This window comes from Papaver somniferum, chromosome 1 (assembly GCF_003573695.1).
Source record: "Papaver somniferum cultivar HN1 chromosome 1, ASM357369v1, whole genome shotgun sequence".
Classification (NCBI taxonomy): Eukaryota; Viridiplantae; Streptophyta; class Magnoliopsida; order Ranunculales; family Papaveraceae; genus Papaver; species Papaver somniferum.
In genome coordinates this window covers 205,639,745-205,663,329 of record NC_039358.1, presented here as the reverse complement: position 1 = coordinate 205,663,329, position 23,585 = coordinate 205,639,745, and the positions used below count along the sequence as shown (strand labels likewise).

The window sequence follows — 23,585 nt, the reverse complement described above, 5'->3', positions numbered from 1 at the left end:
TCATTGGGATTTTGAAGCCAGACGAACGTTGAGCGATCTGATCTTGCCATTTTCTATCGTACGAGTTCAATTGAACAATTGACTTGAGATTATATCTCTGAAAGGGCATGATAAAAAGAAATCACAAACATCTTCGTCTCATCGTTTGTGATTCCGCAATATATAGTTTCGCTACCATAAGATTTAGATTATTGTGAGGTGATTGATAATTCTAGCCTGTTCTTCGGGAATATAAGTCTGGGTTATCAATTGGTTTCTGTTCACCTTGATTTTATCAAAAGACGGAACAAAACTCTTAGGTTTATCTAGTGGGAGACAGATTTATCTATCATCGTAGACTTTTCTGTGTGATACAAATTTGTTTATTAAAGTCTTCGACTTTGGGTCGTAGCAACTCTTGGTTGTGGGTGAGATCATCTAAGGGAATCAAGTGTGTAGTATCCTGCTGGGATCAGAGACGTAAGGAGCGAAACTGTACCTTGAATCAGTGTGAGATTGATTAGGGTTCAACTACAGTCCAAACCAAAGTTAGTTTGTAGTAGGCTAGTGTCTGTAGCGGCTTAATACAGTGTGGTGTCCAATCTAAACTAGGTCCCGGGGTTTTTTCTGCATTTGTGGTTCCTCGTTAACAAAATTTATGGTGTCTGTGTTATTTCTATTCCGCATTATATTTTGTTATATAATTGAAATATCACAGGTTGTGCGTTAAGATCAATCAATTAGAATATCTAACTTTTGGTTGTTGATTTAAATTGATTGGCACTTGGATATTGGTCTTTGATACCATCCAAGTTTTTATCTCTTGTATTTAATAAAGACTCGCAGATTTCTATTTGCTTGAGTATAGATTAAATCAAGAAATTGAGATATTAACTCTTTGATATACTTTTATCTAGATTGAGTCTGACTGTCTAGTTGATTCTCTAGAAAGTATATTGGAGTTAGTCCATACAGATTGCTAATCGAAATATTGGGTGAGCTTGTTGGACTCTCTCTTTTTCACCATTACACTGACTAAAAGAAATATTATTAACAATAAGCCGGGTGTCCTGAAAGACAAGCACACATAGGTCAGGTGTCCATTGGGTGGGTGATGTAGGTTTTAGACAAGCACACAATAATCCGGTTGTCATGAAAGACAAGCACACATACAACCACGTCCAATCCACCAAATTGCGGGCCAAGTATGTATCCGCTAAATTCCAGATAGGGACAGGTGAAATCGGCTGGTGTGGACGTTTTGCTCACCCATAGTTTTGGTCTTCCTATTTTAAGTTTTTAACTGGGTCGGCTAAAGAATCCGGATACGGCCCATTTAAGGCCCAAAATATTTGTTTGTTTTTGAACGGAAGTCCGAGTTCTGCATGTTATGTAGTCCCATTTGGAATCTAATTAGTAGAGTTTTTTCCGAAATCGGTAGTGGTAGATGTGTATGTATATATATAAGGCTGTTAAGCCTTAGAATGTTTTACGTGCATCAGAGATTAAGACTTCTTCTCATCTTCTTGTCTTTAGTTAATTCTCCCTTGCAAGTATGAGTGCAGGAAATCTCTCAAACATGCAACCACCTAAAGAGTTCAAATTTCCATTTGAACTGAATAAGCAGACTTCATATACTCTGCAATTCACTAACAAAACCGATGAATATGCTGCTTTCAGTGTTAAAACGACCGACCCAAAGAAATACTGTGTTTTCCCAAGCGTAGGGATTGTATCGCCTAGAACAGTATGCAACGTCACAATAGTTATGCAAGCACAGAAAAAAGCACCAAAGGGTATGCAATGCAAAGATGAGATACTTGTGGAGAGCGTCGCTTTATACGATATGTTTGACGAAGGAAGTGCCCAGGTTACTAATATGGAGGATATGAAATTCAGGGTTATTTATGTTCCAGCAAATCAAGGATCTGAACAAGCACTATCGAAGGTGACTTATGTTCCACACAGTCCACTGCAGCAGGGATCTACTACTAAGGCGGCATCTTGTGTGGATAATGGGAGTCCAACAACTTGTTTGTTTGATGATATAGCAAGATCAATTTGCTTATGTATAAAGAGGATGTTTAAGGGAAAAATAAGCTGCACTGTACTGATGCCGCGACAGTAGTATGTTTCCTCTAATATATAGCACGGCAACCTTGCTTGATAATAATAATATTTGGCAAGCAAGTCGAGGTTATCATTATTAAATTGTTGATTTAATTTTCCCATGTAATTGGATACACTGTAAATATTAATATTATTATAATCTCAATATTAAGTCAAGAAAATCTTTGACTAGGTCCGGTAGGTAACTGGGTTGGCTAAAGAATCCGGAATGCGGTCGCCCCAGAATTATGGAAGTCCGAGTTACTCTCTCCGTCTCTAAAAGATAGACTTATTTTCTTATTTGGGTATGTTAAAAAAATAGTTTTGTTTTCATATGTGGAAAGTCAAATGTTATGATTTTACTAATATACCCATAGAGGATCACTTCTCTCTCCATTTTCTCTCTTAATATTAAAGGGGGACAACTTCTCTTTCCCATCTCTCTTATAACAAATGAGTGGGGACCAAGGATAAATTAGTAAAACACATGAAAAAGTTGCTAGAATTATTGATTTCTTAATTTTTGTGAAAACCAAATAAGCCTATTTTTGGAGACGGAGGGAGTATAAATTTAGAAGTTTGGTTATATTTGGAAGTCATTCTATATATGTTGTGTAGAAGTGCCTTTTGGAATTGTCCTAATAGAGTTCGGCATGAGTAGTATATAAGGAAGGCTGTTAAGCCTCAAGTTTTATGTGCATCAGAAAGACTTCTTCTCATCGATTGAATTCTTTGTAAATTAATTCTTCCCTGCAAGTATGGGTGCAGTAAATCTCTCAAACATTCAACCCGCACTTGACCTCAAATTCCCATTCGAATTGTACAAGCACACTTGGTGTTCTCTGCAACTCACTAACAAATCCGATGAATACGTCGCGTTCAAGGTTAATGCGACGGATCCAAAGAAATACTGCGTTCGTCCAAATGTAGGAATTGTATTGCCTGGAACAACATACAACGTTGCGGTAACAATGCGAGCACCACAGGCACAGGAGGATATGCTGCAATGCAAAGACGAGTTCCTTGTACAGAGCGTCATTTTACGTGACATGTTTAACAAAGGAAAATATGCCAGTGTTGTTAATCTCAAGGATTTTAAATTGAGGGTGGTTTATGTTCCAGCCAATCCACTGCAGGAGGTACCTCAAAGATCTGAACAAGCATTCAAATTTAAGGTGACTTATAATCCAGCAAAGCCAGTACTGCGGGCACCTCAAGGATCTTCGGCATCTCGTGTGGAGAATGAGAGTCCAAGAAGTTCTTGGTTCGATGTTGTAGCAAGCTTATTATTCCGCGATAAAAGCATGTCTAGAAGCACGGCGCCCTTGCTTGCACCCTTGCTTGATAATAATTACGAAAACACTGAAGCAAGTTAAGGTTATATCAGAGTCTTGTGCGCACTCTTTAGTTAATTTTCTCATGTAATTGGATGAATTTTACTATTAATAAGACCATTTCTGTCAGTCCGCATAAACAAGGCATGACAATATGAGTTTTTAATGACAACTATGGTGCACAAGACTTCCTAGCATAAATCTTAGTTGGGCTTCTCTTAGCCTGATCTTCCTTCCTCTATTTTAGCCCATCAAAATACCCAATGACTTGCAAAGTAAAACCAAATAACAACTTAACAAGACACAGACATCTACTCTTCCAAGTCTGCTTAAAATTCACTTGCAACTAAGCATCAATTAAGAATTGTCTGCAACTGGTTTAACCTTACAACGAACTACTGATTGAAATTGACATACAAAACCATTATTACATCCATGATTCCAAACTCTCATTGAAAATAGACCTGCATAATCACTCAAATGCTACAACATATAGTACACCGGTATACATTCGTACCTATACAGTTATTGATACTTCTTTTATAGAATGATTCACATCCAGTGAAAGCTTGGTATCTGTCTCATTTACTTACATCTACGGAGTTTGCTCTTTAGGGGGTCCTGAGGTTCTTGGGTATGCCCCAAATGTACTAGTCACAGGCTTTGCAATATCTACATAAACCAGCCTCCCGTCAATATACTGCAGAAGAGATACAAAAACACATCAGAGTTGTTCAAACATGTATATACTATTTTCTAAGAGAAAGAAGAAAAATAATACCAAGAAAATGTAAAGAGTCAAAGTTTAACCTTGCGATCCATACTTTCTAAGGCAAGCACAGCATCGTCTTGGGAAGTATATTGTATAAAAGCAAACCCTTTTGACCTCTTTCCTGATTCATCTGTCACTAGCTTAACTGCCATAAACAGTTTCATCGTCAGTTACAAAAGCAAGAATGTCTTCGACAAGGTCCAGTAGGTAACGTTAAATACAAACAATCAGCTGAAAGCATGAAGTGTCTACATAACACCAGATAATCAAACTAGGAAAAGAAGTTTTCGTCTTCTGTTTTAGCAACAGAGATTGTGTGTTCTCACCTTCTACCACTTGACCAAAGTTTGAGAATTTCTTTTCCAGGACGGCATCACTGGTCGAGTGAGACAAATCTACAATACAATGGATTATCATAAGTTGAAAATTAGGAATTATCCAAACTGAAACACCAAAATCAGTTGAGCGGTAATTTAACACTGAAAAATAAGTTTGAAATCGGAGTTGTTCAAATTGTCAGGTGTTTGATACAACCTAACAGACTGAGTCATTAAGAAGATCTGTATCTCCATTGTCTAAATCTACTAGTCTAAGTCTTATGGATGGAGACACGGAGTAGCTAGGACGAGTAATTGAAACACCGGTAGCAGATGAATTCGCAACCATAAGTGTAAGAAGTAAGAATTAGTGATACTCCTCCTCCTCCTAGTCAAGGTCAAATTAACTGTTGAATTCTGAATATGAATAGGATACTAGTAGGAGTCCCACTCACATGACATATATGATGAACTCATTATAGACCTTCTCTTTTGAACACTCAAGCATTTTACAACCCATTTTTTTTCTACACAAAGCCAAGCATACATATACACATAGATTGCATCAAGATTTCAATTCAATAACAAGTTACTGAAACGAACTTAGCTGCGATTGAGTACATGAGATTAAGATAACTACAAAAAAGAATCCTAGTCTAGATATAAAATTTTCTCCTTAAATAAGTTGGGGTGTAATTGTTTGTTTTGTTGTATAGATGTAGAGAGTGTTTGAAGTACTAGACAGAAACCAATCATGATACCCCAACCAAGGATAGCCTCCAATTATAAGAGCTGTTCCCCCCTACTACTAAACCCTTAAAACCCAATTTTACATTATACTAGCTGCAAATGGAATGATTTTTATCACTTTTTTAAAAATGAAGCCAAGATTGAAGAAGATAGATGGAATCCTTACTTGTGACGACGATTTTGCTTGCCAGAGGAAATTCTGAAATTGAAGAAGAAGCTCCGAGTCTAGTACTAGTAGTGGTAAGTGACTTGTTACTATTGAAGAATCTAATTGGATTTTCTGCTGAAGAAAAAGAACATCTAGTGAAGGAATTGGAAACCACTCCCAACATTTCGAGCTCGATCTGATGGATGGATGTGAAAAATCAATCAAACCACAGAGAAAGAAACCTGAAGAACTTGGAAGAATCAAGCAAAGACTTTCGGTCCTTATCTATTTTAACTTAAATAAAAAAAAAAAAAATCTATTTTAACTGGGCCGGCTGTCCAGAATACAGTCCATTTAAGGCCCAAAATTAGAATTGTCGGTCTTAAAGCTCCGACTTCCGAGTAGTAGTACTAGTAGTACATATATATATATAAGGGTGCATCACAAAGTGTTCTTCTCATCTTCCTTGCGAGCAGCAATGAGTAGAGGAAATGTCTTAAGCATTCAGCCCACAAATGAGCTCAAATTTCCACTCCAATTGAACAAGCAGACTTCACGTACTCTGCAATTAACTAACAAATCCAGTAGTGAATATGTTGCTTACAAGGTTAAAACGACGGACATAAATAAATATTCCGTTCATCCAAACATGGGAATCCTATTGCCTGGAACAACATGCGACGTTACAATAACTATGCGAGCACAGAAAGAAGTACCACAGGATATGCTGCAATGCAAAGACAAGTTCCTTGTACAGAGCTTCGTTTTAACAAAGAAATTGCCAAGGATGTTAGTCTTAAGGAATCAAAATTGAGGGTGGTTTATGTTCCAGTCAATCCACTGCTGCAGGGACCTCAAGGATTCAAATCGAACGTGCAGGTACCTGAACGAGAATCTTCTCCTCCTAGGGCAACTTGTGTTGATCAAAGATCTTCTTCTCCTCCTGCGGCATCTTGTGTGAAGAACAAAAAAGTTGTTTGTTTGATTCTATAGCAAGATTAATTTGCTTACACAGAGGAGGAGGTTCAAGGGGGGGAAAGCAGCTGCATTTATGCCGCAATACAAGTATGTCTGATAGCAGCACGGCACCCTTGCTTGCTAATATTCATTGAAACGCTAGGTACTAAAGCAAGCAATTTAAGGTTGCTATATCTCAAATAGAGCTTAAAGAGAGTTGATTAGAATTCAAAAACTACCGGATAGACTAAAACAACACATAGGAAATTCACGGACAAGGGGAAAGAAAATGAACTTGTACATAAAATTGTATCCCAAGTAATACGAAAACAAATTTATTTTTTTTACAAATTAAGGATCGAGATATGCCAAGGAAACTAGCCTAGGTAGCAGAAATCATGTAGCTCACACACACCCACCTAATCTCAACTAAAAGAAAGTCGTATTTGGCCTACACACACACCTTGTTTGGACCAACAACTGTATGTGGTTTTACATTGACTTTCTTCTTCTGTACTTAACAATACAATGTAGGTGCTAGGTACATTATGCTCGCCTGAATCACCTTTTTACTTCTACATCGGAAAATTTTGATTCAGATCAGCTTATGAAGATACACTAATATTGAAAAGTAGTGATCAAATAATTGCTAATTAAAATCTATGTTTTTTCATCACCACAAAACACCTCCTTTTATTACTACACACAAGTAGTAGAAGAGATACATATATATATATATCTACATATATAAAAATATTACATACATAGATGATGATGATCAACAAGATCAGGAGGAGGCAATGGGTGCACCTGGATAGTTAGGAGGAATGGTATCTGAAATTACCAAGTTACTAGTTCAAAATGAAACAAAACCATTGTTACTCCTAGTATTCTCATGATCAAACGAAGACAGTCTTTGGGCCGGGAACATCTCATAAGAAGAACTACTATTACCATCTGCTATCACAAATCCATCCGACTTCTCCATCTTAGCAGCACTTACATGTAATTTGTTGACGTTGCTCACCCCTATATCCAAACCATGATCATTTCTATTGTTGTTGCTGTTGTTGTTCAACAATTGTATCATCAACTGTTGTTGTTGTTGTTGGTAAGGATGAAGTTGATGACCTGCTTGTTGATTATACTCGTAAGACATACCAGATGAACTATTATAATTACCTGAAAGATTAACACGAGGAACAGACGACAGATAAGCAGCAGATTGTGGAGCACCAGTGAATTGTTGAACCATGGCACGGAAATTACTAATATCAGTATTAAGTATAGTCGTGTGATCTTTTTTGGCCGACACTCTTGTTCTTTTCCGGCTTGGTTTAGAAACACGTCCGTCTGGTGTGTACGATAAATGAAAGTTTTCCTTAATTCCACTACTGCTCATCATATTGTTTGTACCAGCTGCCATATGACTCCCAGTTGAGCTCAAGCTGTTTGCAGCCATACCGGTGGTTGTCGAAGAAATTTGATCAGACATGATAAACGGATGACGATGATCTTCACGGCAAGGAGTCTCTTGTTTAGCAAAGGTGTGACTATACAGTTGTGCCCAGTCGCTTGGATTTGCCATGCTAGGCTGCAAAAATGGTATCACTCACTAATACCAAGTGATGAACATGAATATCTGGATTTTTCACTCAGAGAAGCAAGCAGGAAGGATCAGTATATATAAATACGAGCTTTAGATGATGCATATTCATATAGAATATCTTCAACTACACAAGGGTGAGGAGCTCTTACTCAGTCAAAGTCATGACTTCTGTGCCATCTTGACTTGGTATTTTGTTGACTTCCCTAATCCCCATATTAAAGAGTGTCTTTGGAAGTATGCATGTAGAATTTTCCTTCTGGAAGGCTTTCAAGGATTTAAGGGTTTGGATGAAAGTTCCAGGAAGCATCAACACAGTCAAGGTTTTGAAGGAGAGTCAAAATGTCTTTCTAAATGAACCACTTACATGTGTGTAATGGTAGGCGAAACAGAGAGATGCCGAACTTATCAATCAATAAAGTTGACAAGGATATTATGAGGCTGGTTGGTTGATTGAAAGAGACCAGAGACTTTGAAAGGATTTTTGAGTGCTTAAAAGCAGTCAAAGATGATGCACAGATAGTGTTAGTCAAAAGCATCAGCTAATATATTTCAGTCGCTCTGTTTCACTATTTTGATGAGAGTTCAGTCTCAGTTTTGAAGTGTCTTGGTACTGTACAGTGCAGAGCCCATACTTACCCCATATGCAGCTGCAAGTAATGGAACATCCAGTGCCATTGGCAAAAAATTTAATGTTCACAGAAAATGATGCAAAACCACATACGATACTCCACATACCACTGGTCTTCTTGTCAGGTACAGGCATTCATATCTTGAAAGATTAACAAAGAAAAATAAGTGCAGCAAAGTAATTAAACAGCTCTTTCTGCTTCAGTCAGATGGAATCATTCTATGAGCGCCCAACAAAAGCCAAATCATTTCCAACAAACAGGCTTGCGAGAAATTAAGAAGCAATTACATGTTCTTGTTTTCTGAAATTTAAAGTTCAACTAAGGTTAGCTACTACTACTAAATACCATAGATACAAGTATGACAACTATTTAAGTTCTATCACAAATTAAAACACAGCCTTAGAATTGTATACAATTCAGAGGCACAAAAAAAGACTTGGATGTTGATGTGGTGGTCACTGCGTCATCCCGTTAGTACAAGGCTCAGGCATCAGTTTGTTGTGGTTGAGGTTGTGGTGGTTGCTGCTGGCCCTGCTGCTGCTGTGGTGGAGGCTGTGCCCATGGCATAAAAGCAGCAGCTAGTGGAGGCCGAGGTTGATGTGCAGCGCCAGCATCATAAGTCAAAACTGGGTGACCCACCTGCGATGGATGTTGTGGGACTCGTGGGATAAAATAGTAAGGAAGAGGCTCAGCAGGTCGCGGAAACCCGAGAGTAGCATCCTCCTTCAGATCATCCCTAGGGACAATATCAACCAAGAAATCAAATATGTCAGTCCTTGTTATGGCAGCGGCAATGTCATTCTTCTGGAGTGTTCTCCGCTTGTTCTCCTCCGTGTGAATCCATGAACGAAGAGTCAACTCCAAGATGAACAGCTCACAGGCTTTTGCAAATACAACAGGAGCTTCAGCTGATATCATTCTAACATCTTCGTCAGCTTTCATGATTTTCTTGATCCGAGCAAGTGGGAGGGTGTGGTTCTTAAAGTCATTTACATGTTCAATATCTTGCATCTGGTTGGACCAAAAAACCTGAAGCTGCTGCTGTTGTTGTTGCTGTTGCTGATGGAAATGCTGCACTTGTGGTGGGTAAGAGAGTTGGTGCTGAGGACCAGAGAAGCTAGGAGGACCCTCGGGCCTTGGAGAATCTGAAGCCTCCATTTCAGTTTCTTGTTCAAATTCCGGACTTGATGCATCTTCCCTTGTTGGTTGGCGCTCTTGTTCCTGTTTTGGTACTTGATTTCCAGACTTATCCATGGATACTAATGAATGGGTTATAAAATCCTCTGTTTTTTGCTAAACTTTCAATCTATTTCATTGCAGGACTCTGAAATGCAAAGCAAGATTTGTGTTACTGTATAAATCAATAAACAAGGCTTAAGGGTCTAAACCTCAATAGCCAAGGACATAAGATTGGAGTCACAAACAATAAGACTAGATTTGGCTAAGCAGATGAATGTTTAACAGAGTTTTGATTAAACCATGCCCAAATCTCAAACCAATTTGACATGCAACAGTAATCTGATAGAAGTTAACCATTCTAATGAAAAGAAGAATTTCATCCAAACATGAAGTAAGTTTACAGAATCAATTCAGAAACACAACCCTTCATTCAAGAGATTAGAACCTACAAGTATCACTTTTGAGTCTATTTCACCAGAAAAATTCATGAAACAAATGCTGTGAATTTTTAAAGGAAGGCCCAAAATTTTGACACAAGGAAACCACATATGATTCAGAAAACAATAAAATCAAAGATTAAGAAACCCCTCAACAGATTCATACTCCAAACAATCACCAACCATGGTATACAAATACAGTGAATATCTAAGCATGCAAATAAAAAATTTACAAGTGAACAAGCATCAATATTACACATGATGATCTTCCTAGTAGCCATAGAAAGAAGAAAGAAAATTATTCAAACCCGAAGATGATGGAAATTTAAAACATGCAAAACAAACTCATCCAACACTCAACAAACAAAAACCTTAGAGAATAATATTCAGAAAGAAAACCAACTAAAGACTGAGATTATTTGGTACCTGCAGTGGAAACAGCCAAGGGAGGAAGCAGCGGCTAGCTATGGTGTATGGTGAGAGGAGGGAGAAGAAGAAGAAAAAGAAGAGGAAAAACCAAAAAACAAAAACCTGAGAAAGAGAAAGAGAGAGAGACAATAAAAGGACTAGAATACAGCTCACAATGCTACTTCTTCTGGTTCTAGCAGGTACTAGTACCAAAGAGGAGCAACTAGAACAAATTGAATTGAATAATACAAGAAGCAACAGAGAGAGAGAGAGAGAGAAATAAAGAGTTGCAGGAAATCGGTGTACTTGAGCCGCGTGTCATGAATAGAGGTGGTATGTACTGTGGCGATGTTAGTTCCTTACAATTGTCAACAACCTACTGGATATCTCCCAACAGAAACCATTTTTTGATGCTTGTTATGTCAGGTGGAGTTCTCAAGGCTAAGGAATGGTCACACTCACCAACACTTGTAGTAATTAACATCATCTTCTTGAACGAAACACAGAAGAGAGAAAAAGAAAGAAGATGACCCTATTCCTATTCCTATTCTTATTCCTATTCCTATTCCTACCTTGATAGAATGTTTAGTTTCGTTGGACAACCTCTTCGATTTGTCTCATTCGTGGAGAAAAAGACCCAGAAAGAAAAATGTTGGAATGGTCCAGAGAATGATCGACTTTTACTTTTTTACATAATCATGATGATTCATGAATAAGCTCTGCTCAGCTCATGGTGTCCACATGAACTCCTTCTTGCGTTGGTACTACTACTCACGTGAATTGAATGATAGTAGTAGTAGTAGTATGGAGGAGGAGGAGGAGAAGTGACGGGATGTATTTATTGTTTTAGCTGATTTTTCCCAAGTCTGAATGAGAATGATACTCCAAACCATTTCCAAAGAAATTGGAGATCGGCTGAAACCAAGTGTTGAAAACTATCAAGTGCACAACAAGTGTATGAGTCTAACAGAGCATCACCGCACCATTTTGCAAGGTCGGGGTTTACCTCACCAGAGAGTATCACACAATGTAGTCAAAAGGAACGTTGATCGGTACTGTGGTAATTGCCTAATTGGGTCCTTTTTAACTCAACTGCTTGGGCTTGTCTGGCCCAGCCTTAGAAGAAAAAAAATGAATGATGTTGCTTATAGTTTAAAAAGTTGACTTCAAGTGCCACAGTATAACATCAGCATATAACCTCATCAATTAGCTACGAATGACACATAAATCCACTTGTTAACATCACCAGTTACCATCAATGAAATCACACCTGCACGAACTCAATGAAATCATCCAAGCACGCCTAATTTCATAAGTGCACATCATAAGCAAGGAGTCCTCTGCTGTTGCAGTTCCATGACAAATTCAAAAATGATGACAACTTGGCATATGATGAGCTACCCGTCGACCTATAAACACAATAGTGCAGTCTGAAACAAGACCATAAATTCATAGAAAAAGTGCAATCCTAGTGCCAGGCTTCCAAAGCCGCACAAGTCTTTGAGAGATTTTGCCATAAATTACTCCTAGTGGTAGACTAAGGTGCAATCCTAGTGGTACTGCGCTGAAAGGTGGCACACAAACCACACCATTACTCTGCTTCTTTCAAAATGAATACTGTGACTATTACTACTAAGTTGGGCCTAGTTCAAAGTTCATAAGAACTGACAACGGTTTAGTCCTCTGTAGGAGTTATAATTAAGAAGAATAGAAGTTTCAACCTCAAGTAGGAGTGATAAGTGATGTCGAATACATAATAATGCAGGGAGGATTAGCTGAAAACATACGGAAGATGTTGCCCTTTGTTTCAGTGTAATTTTCATTGCTACAAAAGTGGAAAGACAAACATTCAAAGTGTTCCCACAATAGTTCATGGTAAAGTAATCTTCAAAATACTAGTGTCCCAGAAAAGGTGCAATCCTAGTGTCAGGCTCTCAAAGCTGCCCAAGGCTTTGAGAGATTTTTCCATAAATTGGGTGAAGGAAGGCTACTGGTAGACTAAAGAACTGCGCTAATAAGGTGGCATACAACAGAGATAATATGGGTGCAGGATTGCAAGTTGCGGTTAGGCAGCAACACACCATTAATCTGCTGCTTTCAAAATGAATTATGTGACCTTATTACAACTAAGTTAGGCCTGCTTCAAAGTTCACAGGGTAGTTTTAATTAATAAGTAGAAGTTTAAACCTCGATTAAGAGTGCTAATTGAAGTCAAACAAATAATAATGCAGGGAGGATTAATAGGAAACATATGGAAGATGCTGCCCTTTGTTTCGTTGTTATTTTTATTGCTACAAAAATGAAAAGATGAACATTCAAAGTGCTCCCACAGTAATTCAGGGTAAAGTCAACTAACCTTCAAAATAAAGATTCAAAACACTCCCCCAATAATTCAGGGTGAGCTAACCTTATCCTGTTAGAAAGTATTAAGCCTCATCTAAACTGCACTTGCTCACGACCCATCGCTACGAATGATAATTCGACTAGTACTTCAGTCTATCCACCACTACAGTTAAGGTTCTTTTCATCTTCAGAATGCTAACCGAAGGTCTTAGTTTTGATAGCAATTGTAACTGGGCCTGAAATGATGATGATGATTCAACGACAACACGTTAGGTTGATCTTCTAGTTGAGAAACATTCAAATAAGTAAAAAATACTCACTAACAAGAAGGTTGAGAGCTAATAATTAAGTTCTGTAAACAGGCAAGCTCTAGATGCAGAAGGGAGATTACTTACTTGATGGTTTCTGAGGAGGAGGTGGAGCAGCTGAAGATGCTGCTGATGCTTTCTTCTTTTGCGGCCAAAATGATGGTGCTTTGTCTTTCTTCGTACGAGACAATGGTGATTTGGATGCCGGTTTTTTCTGTTTTTTGGTGTAAAATGGCGATGATGAATTATTAGACCGAAATGATGACGATGGTTTCTGTTTGTCAAAAAGAGATGGAGATGATGGTAGTCTATATTCTTTAGACCAAAATGGTATGGGTGCTGATGATGAAAATGGTGGGGGTGATGATGGTTCCTCTTTTTCAGAAAGATTTAGTGTCGATTGTGCTGGCATTTCTTTTTCAAGTGGTGAGGAACAAAGAAAACGAGAGAAAGGTTTCAATTGTGAGGGATGGTGAATAGAAGTAGCAGGAGAAGAGATTTGAGGGTTTGTGATTAGTGTTTTGGTGGAAAGATGTTGAAATGAGGTAGTAGTAGTAGTAGTGAGAGATCGAAAGAGAAGAATCGAAGACTTCCTCGCCGTCATTGCTTTGGTCTTTCATTACAAATGCACAATAAGTTAAATCAAATCAAATCAAATCAATACCACAGACGAATCTAAAAAATTGTTCAATAAAAACAGAACACTTGCTCATATGAATCCTACAAAACATATTTGAGCTAAGAAAAATCAAATCCACTGGCTTAATTACACTAACAAACTCCAATTCTTTCATAAAAACATTGCCCTAAAATTTGAACTAGATTCTCACAATCGGGCAGAAGGTGGTCTTAAACCCAATCAGTGGTTGTATGGGACGTACAGATTAATTGATTCGTGATGATATTGATTTCAAAGAATAAACACTTACCAAGATCGAATCGCCAATTTCACTCGCGACAGGGGAATAGAGACTGAGAGGCCAGTAAATGTAAAACCCTAAACTTTCATTTTTTTCCAAGTATAAAAACAAGTCCTTGGACACTACTTAGCCAACCACACCATTTGATAAGGGGCGCCTAACAGCTGACAAAGAGGTTCAGTCCTCCGCTGGAGGTTTAAGTAGGGGTGAGCATGGCCGGTATGGACCGGTTTTCGCCTCATCCGCATCCAATCTAATGCACTACGGATTTTAAATTTGACATCCGCATCCAATCCGGATCCAACGGATTTGCATCAAATGGATGGACGGATTGGATGCGAATAATCCAATGGATTTGTTTTAGTTAAAATTTATAGTAAAATAATAAAGCCAACACAAATGACTCCTTATAAAACCTATATATTCTATGCATGCATATAAATATAAAAATTTCATGTACAATGCCGCAAGCAAACACCTTAAAAATTCTTAAATGATTCATAATATTTTCTAGAACTATATAAATGCCCTCAATTTAACATATATGGATGTCCAACGGATTTTCAAGGTTGCATCCGGGTCAGATCCGTAATCCGTTGGATTTCAAAAATTCCATCCACATCCAACCCATTAACGAACGGTCCGGGCATCCATCCGCGAAAATACGGTTGGTCCCGGTTAAATCCGCGGATTGCGGGCCAAATGCTCACCCCTAGTTTTAAGTTTAGACGACACATACTGCATTTTTATGAATCCTATTTTGAGGCATACTGAATTTTTTGAGGCATACTAAATAATGCCAAAATAGGGTCACTAAATAAAAAACAACATCATCCCTTATCCATCCTTTTTGATAATGGCATAACTACCCTTACATAATTGGTGTTAATGATTATGATTAGATTTGATTGGCAAGGAATTTTAAGGATTGATTAAAATTAAATTATTAGTGGTGAATTAGTAGATAAATCAAATTTATGTGAGAGAGTTGGGATTTTGAGAGGAAGAAGTGAAAAAAAACTTGGGTTTTGAATTTTGAGATTTTAGTGATTAGAAGTGATCACAATGTGTGATTCAAATCATAGGTAGACTTCTATACGAGGTTTAATTTCTTTTTATAAGTTGAATCTGTCAAAAAATTGAATTTTTAAAACCCAAATCTACTGAACAGATGAACAGTTCGGATGATAACTTTTCATCTGAACCTTCGTTTTTTGAAAATATGCCTAGGTTCGGCCGACAAGTTATCAGCCGAACCTAGGTATATTTTCAAAAAACTGAGGTTTGGCTGAAAAGTTATCAGCCGAACTTCACTCTGTAACTGATGAATTTTGGTTCGGCTGATTCGAACAAAGTCTAGCAAAGTCGAAATAGCCGAACATAGTGTTTCTCTAAATCATATACTAGGTTCGGCTCAAAATTGATACTCCAAGATCAGCCGAACTGATCTTCGGAAAACCTAATTTCATCTTTGAAATCATATTATATCCATCAAACAAACTAAAATCAATCAAAAACAAGATGAGTTTGTTACACATACATTCTAAAATACATCTAAGAGCAATTGAAATTTGGATTTCGCATTCCAACATCGCTCACTTCGATTCGTGTTTGTTTTGCTTGATCAATTCCTTGATTGAATCAGAGTCCAAGATGTTTGAGTTCAAAGTTTATTTTGATTTTAGGTTTTTGAGGATAAGGGCACTCTAATAATTTAAATTGTTTAAGGATATATAGATAATTGTGCTACCTTTAAACACCCCTTATCAACCCACCCTAAATGATATAATGAATGAGTATGCCTCAAAAAGAAAATGAGTACGCCTTAAAATAGATTTCATTTTTATTTCATTGGTGCTTCTATTGCTGCCGGGCCCAAGTGAAATGATAAACATTTTTATTGCTCTCCTAATCAAGTCTTATCGGGCTTACTCATTTCATCAAAAACCATTCTCTGTTGTTATCATTTTTCTGCTTTGATTTTTGGGTTGTCTGAATTGGAATTAAGATGTTTATGGTCAGTCTTTGCCATCCATCGGTCCGATGACAGTTTAACTTTCATAACACTAAAGGAGGGACCGGATTCAGTGGATTGAGAAGATTTGATTCAAGAGATGATGACCAAACCGTCAAAATGAACTATTTTAAAACCGTACATATACAGCCAACCCATTTGTGTGAGCCAACATTTTTGGTGTAGTTCATTGTCACGGCCCATATAAAATTACACGGCAAAACCTTAAGGACAAGCATAGGCGGTGTAGACAGTGACATAGCCATGTAGTGTCTTGGGAGGTCCCTAGAATTCCTAAAATCAGCATAGTAGCTTTGAAAACATTCAAGGCTAAAACTGCATAATGCTTTATATAAGGTTAAATTTGCTTTGGAGAAAACTTTTATTTGGTTTTAGTAGTATAAAATTTCATATAAGCATCAAAATTTTGTTACGAGAAAACGCTTAAAAATTATGTGCAGTCGCCATTTTGAGCATAAATGTTACCTTTCACCTCTTATGTTTGTTCCCCCAATAAGTCTTTTTCCATCCACCAACTAATAATACATACAACTTCTACGTATTTATTTATTTTTTATTTTCACAAACATCAATCCAATTTCTTCAAGATTTGGACGGTGAGAGAGTGATGACTGATTTGGAAACTGATGAGATGCACTCAGATGCACATATCTTTCTCCAACAACAACAAGCGTGGATGCAACAATTGGATCATATGGATGAAGACTCGGACGCTGAGAGGGTGATGACTGACACTGTGATACAATTATACATGGGACAAATACCGCGATCTTCAGAGTGAAGAACAATATTGACAAGAATATATATGTAGAGATTTCCAGAGGAAGGACATCAACAAATGATGATCAGTGATTATTTTATAAACGGATTGTGTACTCTGATAAAGATTTTCAACATCGTTTCCATATGATGCAACAGTTGGTTATTTGGAGATTTTTGTCTGGTAAACCGCCTAAATTCAACTATCAATTTGATGCACGAAATGTACGAGGAAATAATCCTGAACAAAAGGTAAATGCATCCCTAAGGAATCTAGGTTATGGACCTTATGGTTTGCCAGCGGATGCATGTGATGTATACATTCATATAGTAAAAACTACGACATATGAAAATCTCATTATGTTTTGCGAAACTGTAGTCAGACATTTTGGTCCACGTTTTTTTACAAAAAGAAACACAAGATGATATCGATCGATTACTAGTTAACAATGCGAAGAGGGGCTTTCCAGGATACTTGGTAGCTTTGATTGCACGCATTGGGTGTGACATCAACGTTCTTATGCTAGGCAAGGCCAGTATAAGGGAAACTACGTACTCAAAACCAATTGTTAAACTGGAAGTTGCGACTTTGTATGATTGATAGATATGAGATGTTGTTGTTTTTTTTTTTTGCCTCTCAGGTTCAAATAAAAACATTAATGTTTTACATTAATCGCCTTTTTTCGAAGAACTAAGGTATGAAACTGCTTTAACTGTAAATTTCTCCATCAGCAATAACAACTATAACGTAGGTATTTTATGGCAGACAAAAACTTTATTCAACATGATCAACATTAGTTCAAGTTTACATTGAGATGCCGAAACACGAGGAGAACCGTGATAAAAAAGATATTTTAACAAGACGTATATGGGTGTAAGAAGAATGTTGAATGAGCATTATGAATTTCATAAAGGAAGTTCCACATAATTTTTTGGGTCATATTGTTCGTTTAATTCAATAGAAATTAACATGGTTGTGCTCACCTGCTGCATTTAGCATAATATGGTAATAAAGGAGACCTGAGATACCAATTGGACAAGTTATCCATGTAAATATTTGAGGAAAGAAGTCCAACCCCGTCATGGTGTGCCTGTAAGAGATTATTGTTAAAAGAGACAATTATAGAATTATATTTAAGATTAAGGGAGGATCTCACTTCTCACACTTAGGCCGAATTCAATAGAAGAAACCCTCACACGGTTTAGTTTGTTGTTACTTTGAAATTACCATGTCAATCATTTTAGTTCCATTAATGTAATTTGATTTGTTTAGTTCGAACTAAGCAAACATTAAAATTGAAACTAAGGGCTACATTGAATTCTGTTAGAGCACTGCTCGGTCGAACTCGCGAGCGTTACTATCTCAAGCTTGTTTGTCAAGTTTAGTTGCCAAAAGTATAAGTCTTGATTTCTAGTCTACTTATAGTTGTGTCTCGGATTAGGATAAAATATGTAATTGAACTTTAGACTTCATGGCGTTCATCGATTGAAGACGAAGCTACTAAGGAAAGCTTGTGGAACTTCATCAACAAAAGGTATGTGGAGACTTGAACTCATCTATCACTCAGAAGTTTATTTCTATTCTATCTCCTATTGAGACAAAAGTCGTATAGCTATATAGACTTTACTTTATACACATTTGATATTTCGAGAGCTCAGTTTAACTCGCTTACATATTTCTCAAAATATGTGTTAGTAAGCTTTCGCTTTAACCAAGTTCATCTTTATTCTTGACGAAAGTCAAAAGACGATCATGTGAAAATCACATGTTAACATCTTACATGATTTGTGTGAGACAGTCATTTGATGTAGACTCGGAATGTTTCGTATTGATCTATTGATCACTTGAATTTTTTTTTGAAGCTAATAGTTTGTGTAAGACGGCTATTCCCGTCTTCTAAGAATGTTTCAATGACTAACATGGAGTTTAGAGCGATTAACAATTGATTGGATATAGCACAGTATGCGAACCTGTATGCTAACAGTTGCAAGTTATTCCAAGTCCACCTGTATGCGTACCGGCTTAAAAGTTCAAGTGCGGGAATTCAACTGAGTTTGGTTGTGTATGATAGTATGCGTACCCGTTCGCATACTGGCGAGCCCTGTTAGAGCATTGCTCGGTTGAACCCACTAGCGTTGGTATGTCAAGTTAGTTGTCAATTTTAGTTGCCAAAATGCATTCTTGATTTAGCATACTAAAGATAGTTTCGGACTAGTTTAGGTCTAAGAAGTTGAATCGAAGCTATCCTTAAAGGATGAAGATTGAAGATTGAAGGCTACAAGAAGACATCAACAAGTACTTCATCAACAAAGGTATGTGATTGATTTCATTTTGCTTCTTGTTCAATTCTACCTTTCTAATCTATCGAGATAAATTCTCACTCTATGGAACAATTCCTATGACGGTAAATGTACATTTATGTATATATATACTTGAGGTTATTTGATTCATGACTTTGTTGATAATCACCTTTATCCCTATAAAGGATCTCATGTTATAGTGAATGATCTTGTGAATCCAATGAGCCAAGAATCACTCAATTCCGAGTTATAACGATAAAGTTATGAGTGATTAAGTTCATTAGTAGGAAATATTCCATGGGCTTTGGAGTGGTCCGCAAACTTGGGCCCAATACGTGACCTAAAGAGATTTTTGGTCAAGTTGGTGATGTTTCCTTATCTAGGCAAGTTAGCTATTGGTCCAAACACTTTTGATTACCATATTAAAGTGTTTGTGATTCCTGACTAAGTTAAAATGTGATTTATTCATATAAATATAATTTTTGCTAAATAAGTTATTTATTTAATTATTTTGGCAAGAGTTTTAACTTAGGAAAGACTCCCATATTTAGGAGAGTCTTGTAAAAGGAAAATAGCTTTGCTTAGCTTCCAAGCTATTGTTCATTATAAATAAGGAGTTCGCGAGTTTACACATTTTTCATCCCTTTGTATAATTGGCGTAAGCTCTGCAGGTTGTTTTCCACGTCTTATGTTCTTCGTGAACAAGAGTGAGATAAAAGTCTTTGTATCAGGGATCACAAAGCCAAGTTGGATTTAATCTTCGTGATTGATCATACAACTTGTAATCTAGGTTTTTCACGTCTTGTCTATTCTAAGGTTTTCTCTTCTGATATAAAACCATTCAAGAGTTGTTGTTCATAAACCCTAGGTTTTGATAGATTTCAGTTTCCGATCGTATACCAACACTTGTTAGTCAAAATCGGAGGCTAGAAAGAAAAACTTCTTTTGAGGCATCTCGTAAAAATCCTTGAGAAGTTTTAAACAAGATATCTCTAGATTTATTCTAGTTATTCCTGTTGTAGAGTTATTAGGTTTCTCTTCCTTTTATTGAAGAGTATAATAATCCCTGATCTACAGGTTTGTTTTGATATCACTTTTACCTAGTAATTTCTTTTATCAAAATAAACACAAGATTTCCAAAACCTTGATTTACACTTAAAGGGAAATCAAACCGGTGTTTTATCCAAACAAAATATCGAATCGTATCAATCGTGGTGGTGTATCTTTTAAAGAGAGCCTCGGGTTCTGCTAGAAGATTTGTGTGAAGAATTTCTAAAGAGAATCGGTATTCTGCTAGGAGTTATATAAGTGCTGAAGAAGGTATTACATCTAGTCCGAATAGGTAGTAGAAATTTGGTGTAACAGCTTATAATCAGTGTGTGTTTATTCTGGACTAGGTCCCGGGGTTTTTCTGCATTTGCGGTTTCCTCGTTAACAAAATCTGGTGTATGTGTTATTTCTTTTCCGCATTATATTATATTTTATTTATATAATAGAAATATCACAGGTTGTACGTTAAGATCAATCAGTTCTTGTATCCGAACTTAGGTTTGTTGAGTGAATTGATTGACACTTGAACATTGGTCTTTGGTACTGTTCAAGTTAATCCTCTTATATTCAATCGGGCTCGCAAATCCTATTTGATGATTGCGGATTGAATCAAGAGATAGAGATATAAAACTCTTTGATATACTTTTTATAGATTGAGTCTAACTGTCTAGTTGATTCTCTTGAAAGTATATTGGAGTTTGTCTATTCAGATTGCCAAACGAAATATTGGGTGGTGTTGTTAGACCCCCTCTTTTTCATTTGGTAAGAGAGCAGGAAAACACGTTAAGACCTCATAAGTCTGTATTTGTAGCAATCTGATTCTATGGACAGAGGTGCTATCTCTATAAACGTACCGCCAGTCTTCAATGGCACGAACTACTTATGGTGGAACGTGATTTTAAATCATGGGTATATGTCGTTAATGGCTATGATGCTCCCGTTGTGGCAGCAGGAGATGTAAATGTTCCCAAACCTATTGGTGAATATAGCCTTGCAGAGATACTTGCTGCAAAGAAAAATTCCGACGGTTTGAATGTTATTATCCATGCCATTACCTCAGATCTTCAGCACCACGTGACTACGTGCAATAAGTCTAAAGATTCTTGGGATATCTTAGAAACCGTATTTGAAGGGAATGCCGCAGAAAAATAAGCGAGGCTTCAATACCTAACATCTGACTGGGAAAACCTTCACATGTCTGATGATGAAACCTTTGATGTGTTTGACCAAAGACTTTCTCAAATAGTTAACGCCTCGTTTGCATTAGGAAGAACTATTCCAAAGAAAGATATTGTGTGCAAAATTCTCAGGTCTCTACCATCAAGATACGAGTCTAAGAAACATGTCATTGAAGAAGCAAACGATATTTCTACACTCTCCAAAAATACTCTTGTTGGAAAGTTAAAGATCTTTGATAATGAGCTCGCAAGAAAAGAGGTAATTTCTCTTAAAGCTGCAAACAATTCTGAATCCCCTAAAGATAAATCTGGTTCGCCAGATACTAAGGATGTTAGTCCACGACAAATTAGAAAGCTCTTGAGAGATAGGAAAAAGAGTTTTTCTAAAGTTACAAAATCTTCCATTGATGATGTACAATGTTATAACTGTCGTGGTTTCAGGCATCTTTCTTCAGTATGTCCTAGCTGGAGTCGTAGACAATCGGCATATGCAGCAGATTTGCCTACTCTTGACGATGGTCCTGAATTTTAAAATCCTCAAGAGCTCATAGGCGAGGTTGCATTAGCTTCTGAAAAAATTATTTCGAATACTGATTTTGATTCTGACGAAGAAGTGTTCCATGTTGATCCAGTTAAATATGACAGACTTCGTGGTCGGAATAAAGACTTGCAAGACCAACTTCATTCTAGTGGTGCAAGAGATTATCTCAACGAAATGTGAAAGCTTAAAGAAGAAATTTCCGAAGGTCGAGATCGGGAAATTACTCTTCAAGCAAAGCTAGATAACTTGGAAAACACTGAAATGAACTTGTTATTTGATTCGGAACGAGAAGATCTCAAAGTTCAATGTGAATCATCCAAGAATGAACTAGTTATTGCGCTTGAGAAGGTCAAAAGTTTAGAAGAAGAAAACTTGAGCTTAAAAGAGAGTTTGTCTAGAAATAGCAGCTCAGATAAATTAACCTCGATTTTGGGAGCATGTAGAATTCATCGTGATACACGAGGATTGGGCTATGAAGGAATAAACGCTCCTAGTATTTGCAAAAAGGTAAAATTTGTCAAAGCTAAATATTCTTCTCAACCAAAACTTTCCATGGTTGACAAAAGTAAAGTATCTCTACCAACTGCGGATGGCGAAAAGAAGAAATCCTTCCAAGCTACACAGCAAGCACATACACATTCAGGTAATACTAAACATAACTTTTTCCATTATACTAAACATTGTTTTTATTATGGAAAACCAGGTCACTTGCAAAGGAATTGCAGATTTCTTAAACGAGATAAAACCAGATATGATTCTGTTAGGATGACAAGATCTGATGTTCCAAACTGGAGAAAAACTGAGTCTCATAATATCAGTTCTTTCAATATTCCCCCAAAGAAGTTTCACAATTATATTGGGGAGAAAAAGAAATACGTTGCTCCAAAAGATGCTCAGAAATGGGTACCAAAGAAGACTGATAAAGCAACGAGTACTATTAAGAAGGATCTCCGAGACAAGAGTTTGACAAGGGATAACATCTTAAAAAGGTATGGAACATTTATTGAAAGTTTCAAGGAAGTTTTTAAATTCCTAGAGTCCATGCATGATTTTGTTTCAAATACCTGTAGTGAGCAAGATTTTGCTCACTTCAACTCAACCCGATTGTGTTGAGAGTGCATCCTCGCCAAGAAGCCCTAATAAATGCGGTGAGGATTGCAAAAGAATTAGGGCGCACATATTAAGTTGGGAAATTTCTGAATACGTGGAACGATTTATTGTTTTGAACTGAGTTTAACTCGCTTATATATTCCTCGAAACATGTGTTGGTAAAGCATTTCGCTTTGATCAAGTTTATCTTCACCTAGTGACGAAACTCATGAAAAGTTTCAATTACTTTGAGAATTGCTCTGACGTGAAACGGTCTGTGAATAACGGATATATAACGTCCTCTAAGAATGTCTCAATGATTGGAATGAGAGTTTAGATTACATAACCATGTATTCCTTAATCCGAAGTTTTCGAACTTTGTTGATTGAGAGAAATCGGAGGAATTGGATTTGCCAAGTCCGCGAACTGACGG

At 37.1% G+C, this 23,585-nt stretch overlaps 5 protein-coding genes across 6 annotated transcripts; 2 read left to right on the top strand and 3 right to left on the bottom strand.

The window, feature by feature from the left end:
• The first annotated feature begins 1,534 nt into the window (after nt 1-1,534).
• Nucleotides 1,535-2,107, top strand: LOC113358899 (vesicle-associated protein 1-3-like). Its single transcript, XM_026602618.1, has one exon. It carries the CDS (start codon nt 1,535-1,537, stop codon nt 2,105-2,107), a length of 573 nt encoding a protein of 190 aa, XP_026458403.1.
• Nucleotides 2,108-2,846: 739 nt separating this feature from the next.
• On the top strand, nt 2,847-3,464 carry LOC113358893 (vesicle-associated protein 1-3-like). The gene has a single exon (XM_026602612.1). The coding sequence runs from the start codon at nt 2,847-2,849 to the stop codon at nt 3,462-3,464; it is 618 nt and encodes a 205-aa protein (XP_026458397.1).
• Nucleotides 3,465-3,734: 270 nt separating this feature from the next.
• LOC113313579 (organelle RRM domain-containing protein 1, chloroplastic-like) lies at nt 3,735-5,697 on the bottom strand. 2 transcript variants are annotated; one of them, XM_026562375.1, is made up of 4 exons: nt 5,428-5,694; nt 4,521-4,589; nt 4,233-4,339; nt 3,735-4,122 (listed from the first exon to the last, which is right to left on the bottom strand). In XM_026562375.1, the coding sequence occupies exons 1-4, from the start codon at nt 5,591-5,593 to the stop codon at nt 4,018-4,020; spliced, it is 447 nt and encodes a 148-aa protein (XP_026418160.1). In that variant the 5' UTR covers nt 5,594-5,694; the 3' UTR covers nt 3,735-4,017. The 2 variants fall into 2 exon arrangements, with proteins under 2 accessions (XP_026418160.1, XP_026418167.1); XM_026562382.1 differs by having other exon boundaries at nt 3,984-4,122; nt 4,247-4,339; nt 5,428-5,697.
• Nucleotides 5,698-8,835: 3,138 nt separating this feature from the next.
• On the bottom strand, nt 8,836-11,140 carry LOC113335805 (nuclear transcription factor Y subunit C-2-like). Its single transcript, XM_026581845.1, has 2 exons — nt 10,647-11,140; nt 8,836-9,928 (listed from the first exon to the last, which is right to left on the bottom strand). The coding sequence occupies exon 2, from the start codon at nt 9,856-9,858 to the stop codon at nt 9,088-9,090; it is 771 nt and encodes a 256-aa protein (XP_026437630.1). The 5' UTR covers nt 9,859-9,928; nt 10,647-11,140; the 3' UTR covers nt 8,836-9,087.
• A 1,680-nt stretch (nt 11,141-12,820) lies between these two features.
• Nucleotides 12,821-14,302, bottom strand: LOC113335796 (early nodulin-20-like). Its single transcript, XM_026581839.1, has 3 exons — nt 14,209-14,302; nt 13,367-13,892; nt 12,821-13,207 (listed from the first exon to the last, which is right to left on the bottom strand). Exons 2-3 carry the CDS (start codon nt 13,881-13,883, stop codon nt 13,167-13,169), a joined length of 558 nt encoding a protein of 185 aa, XP_026437624.1. The 5' UTR covers nt 13,884-13,892; nt 14,209-14,302; the 3' UTR covers nt 12,821-13,166.
• Nucleotides 14,303-23,585: the final 9,283 nt, after the last annotated feature.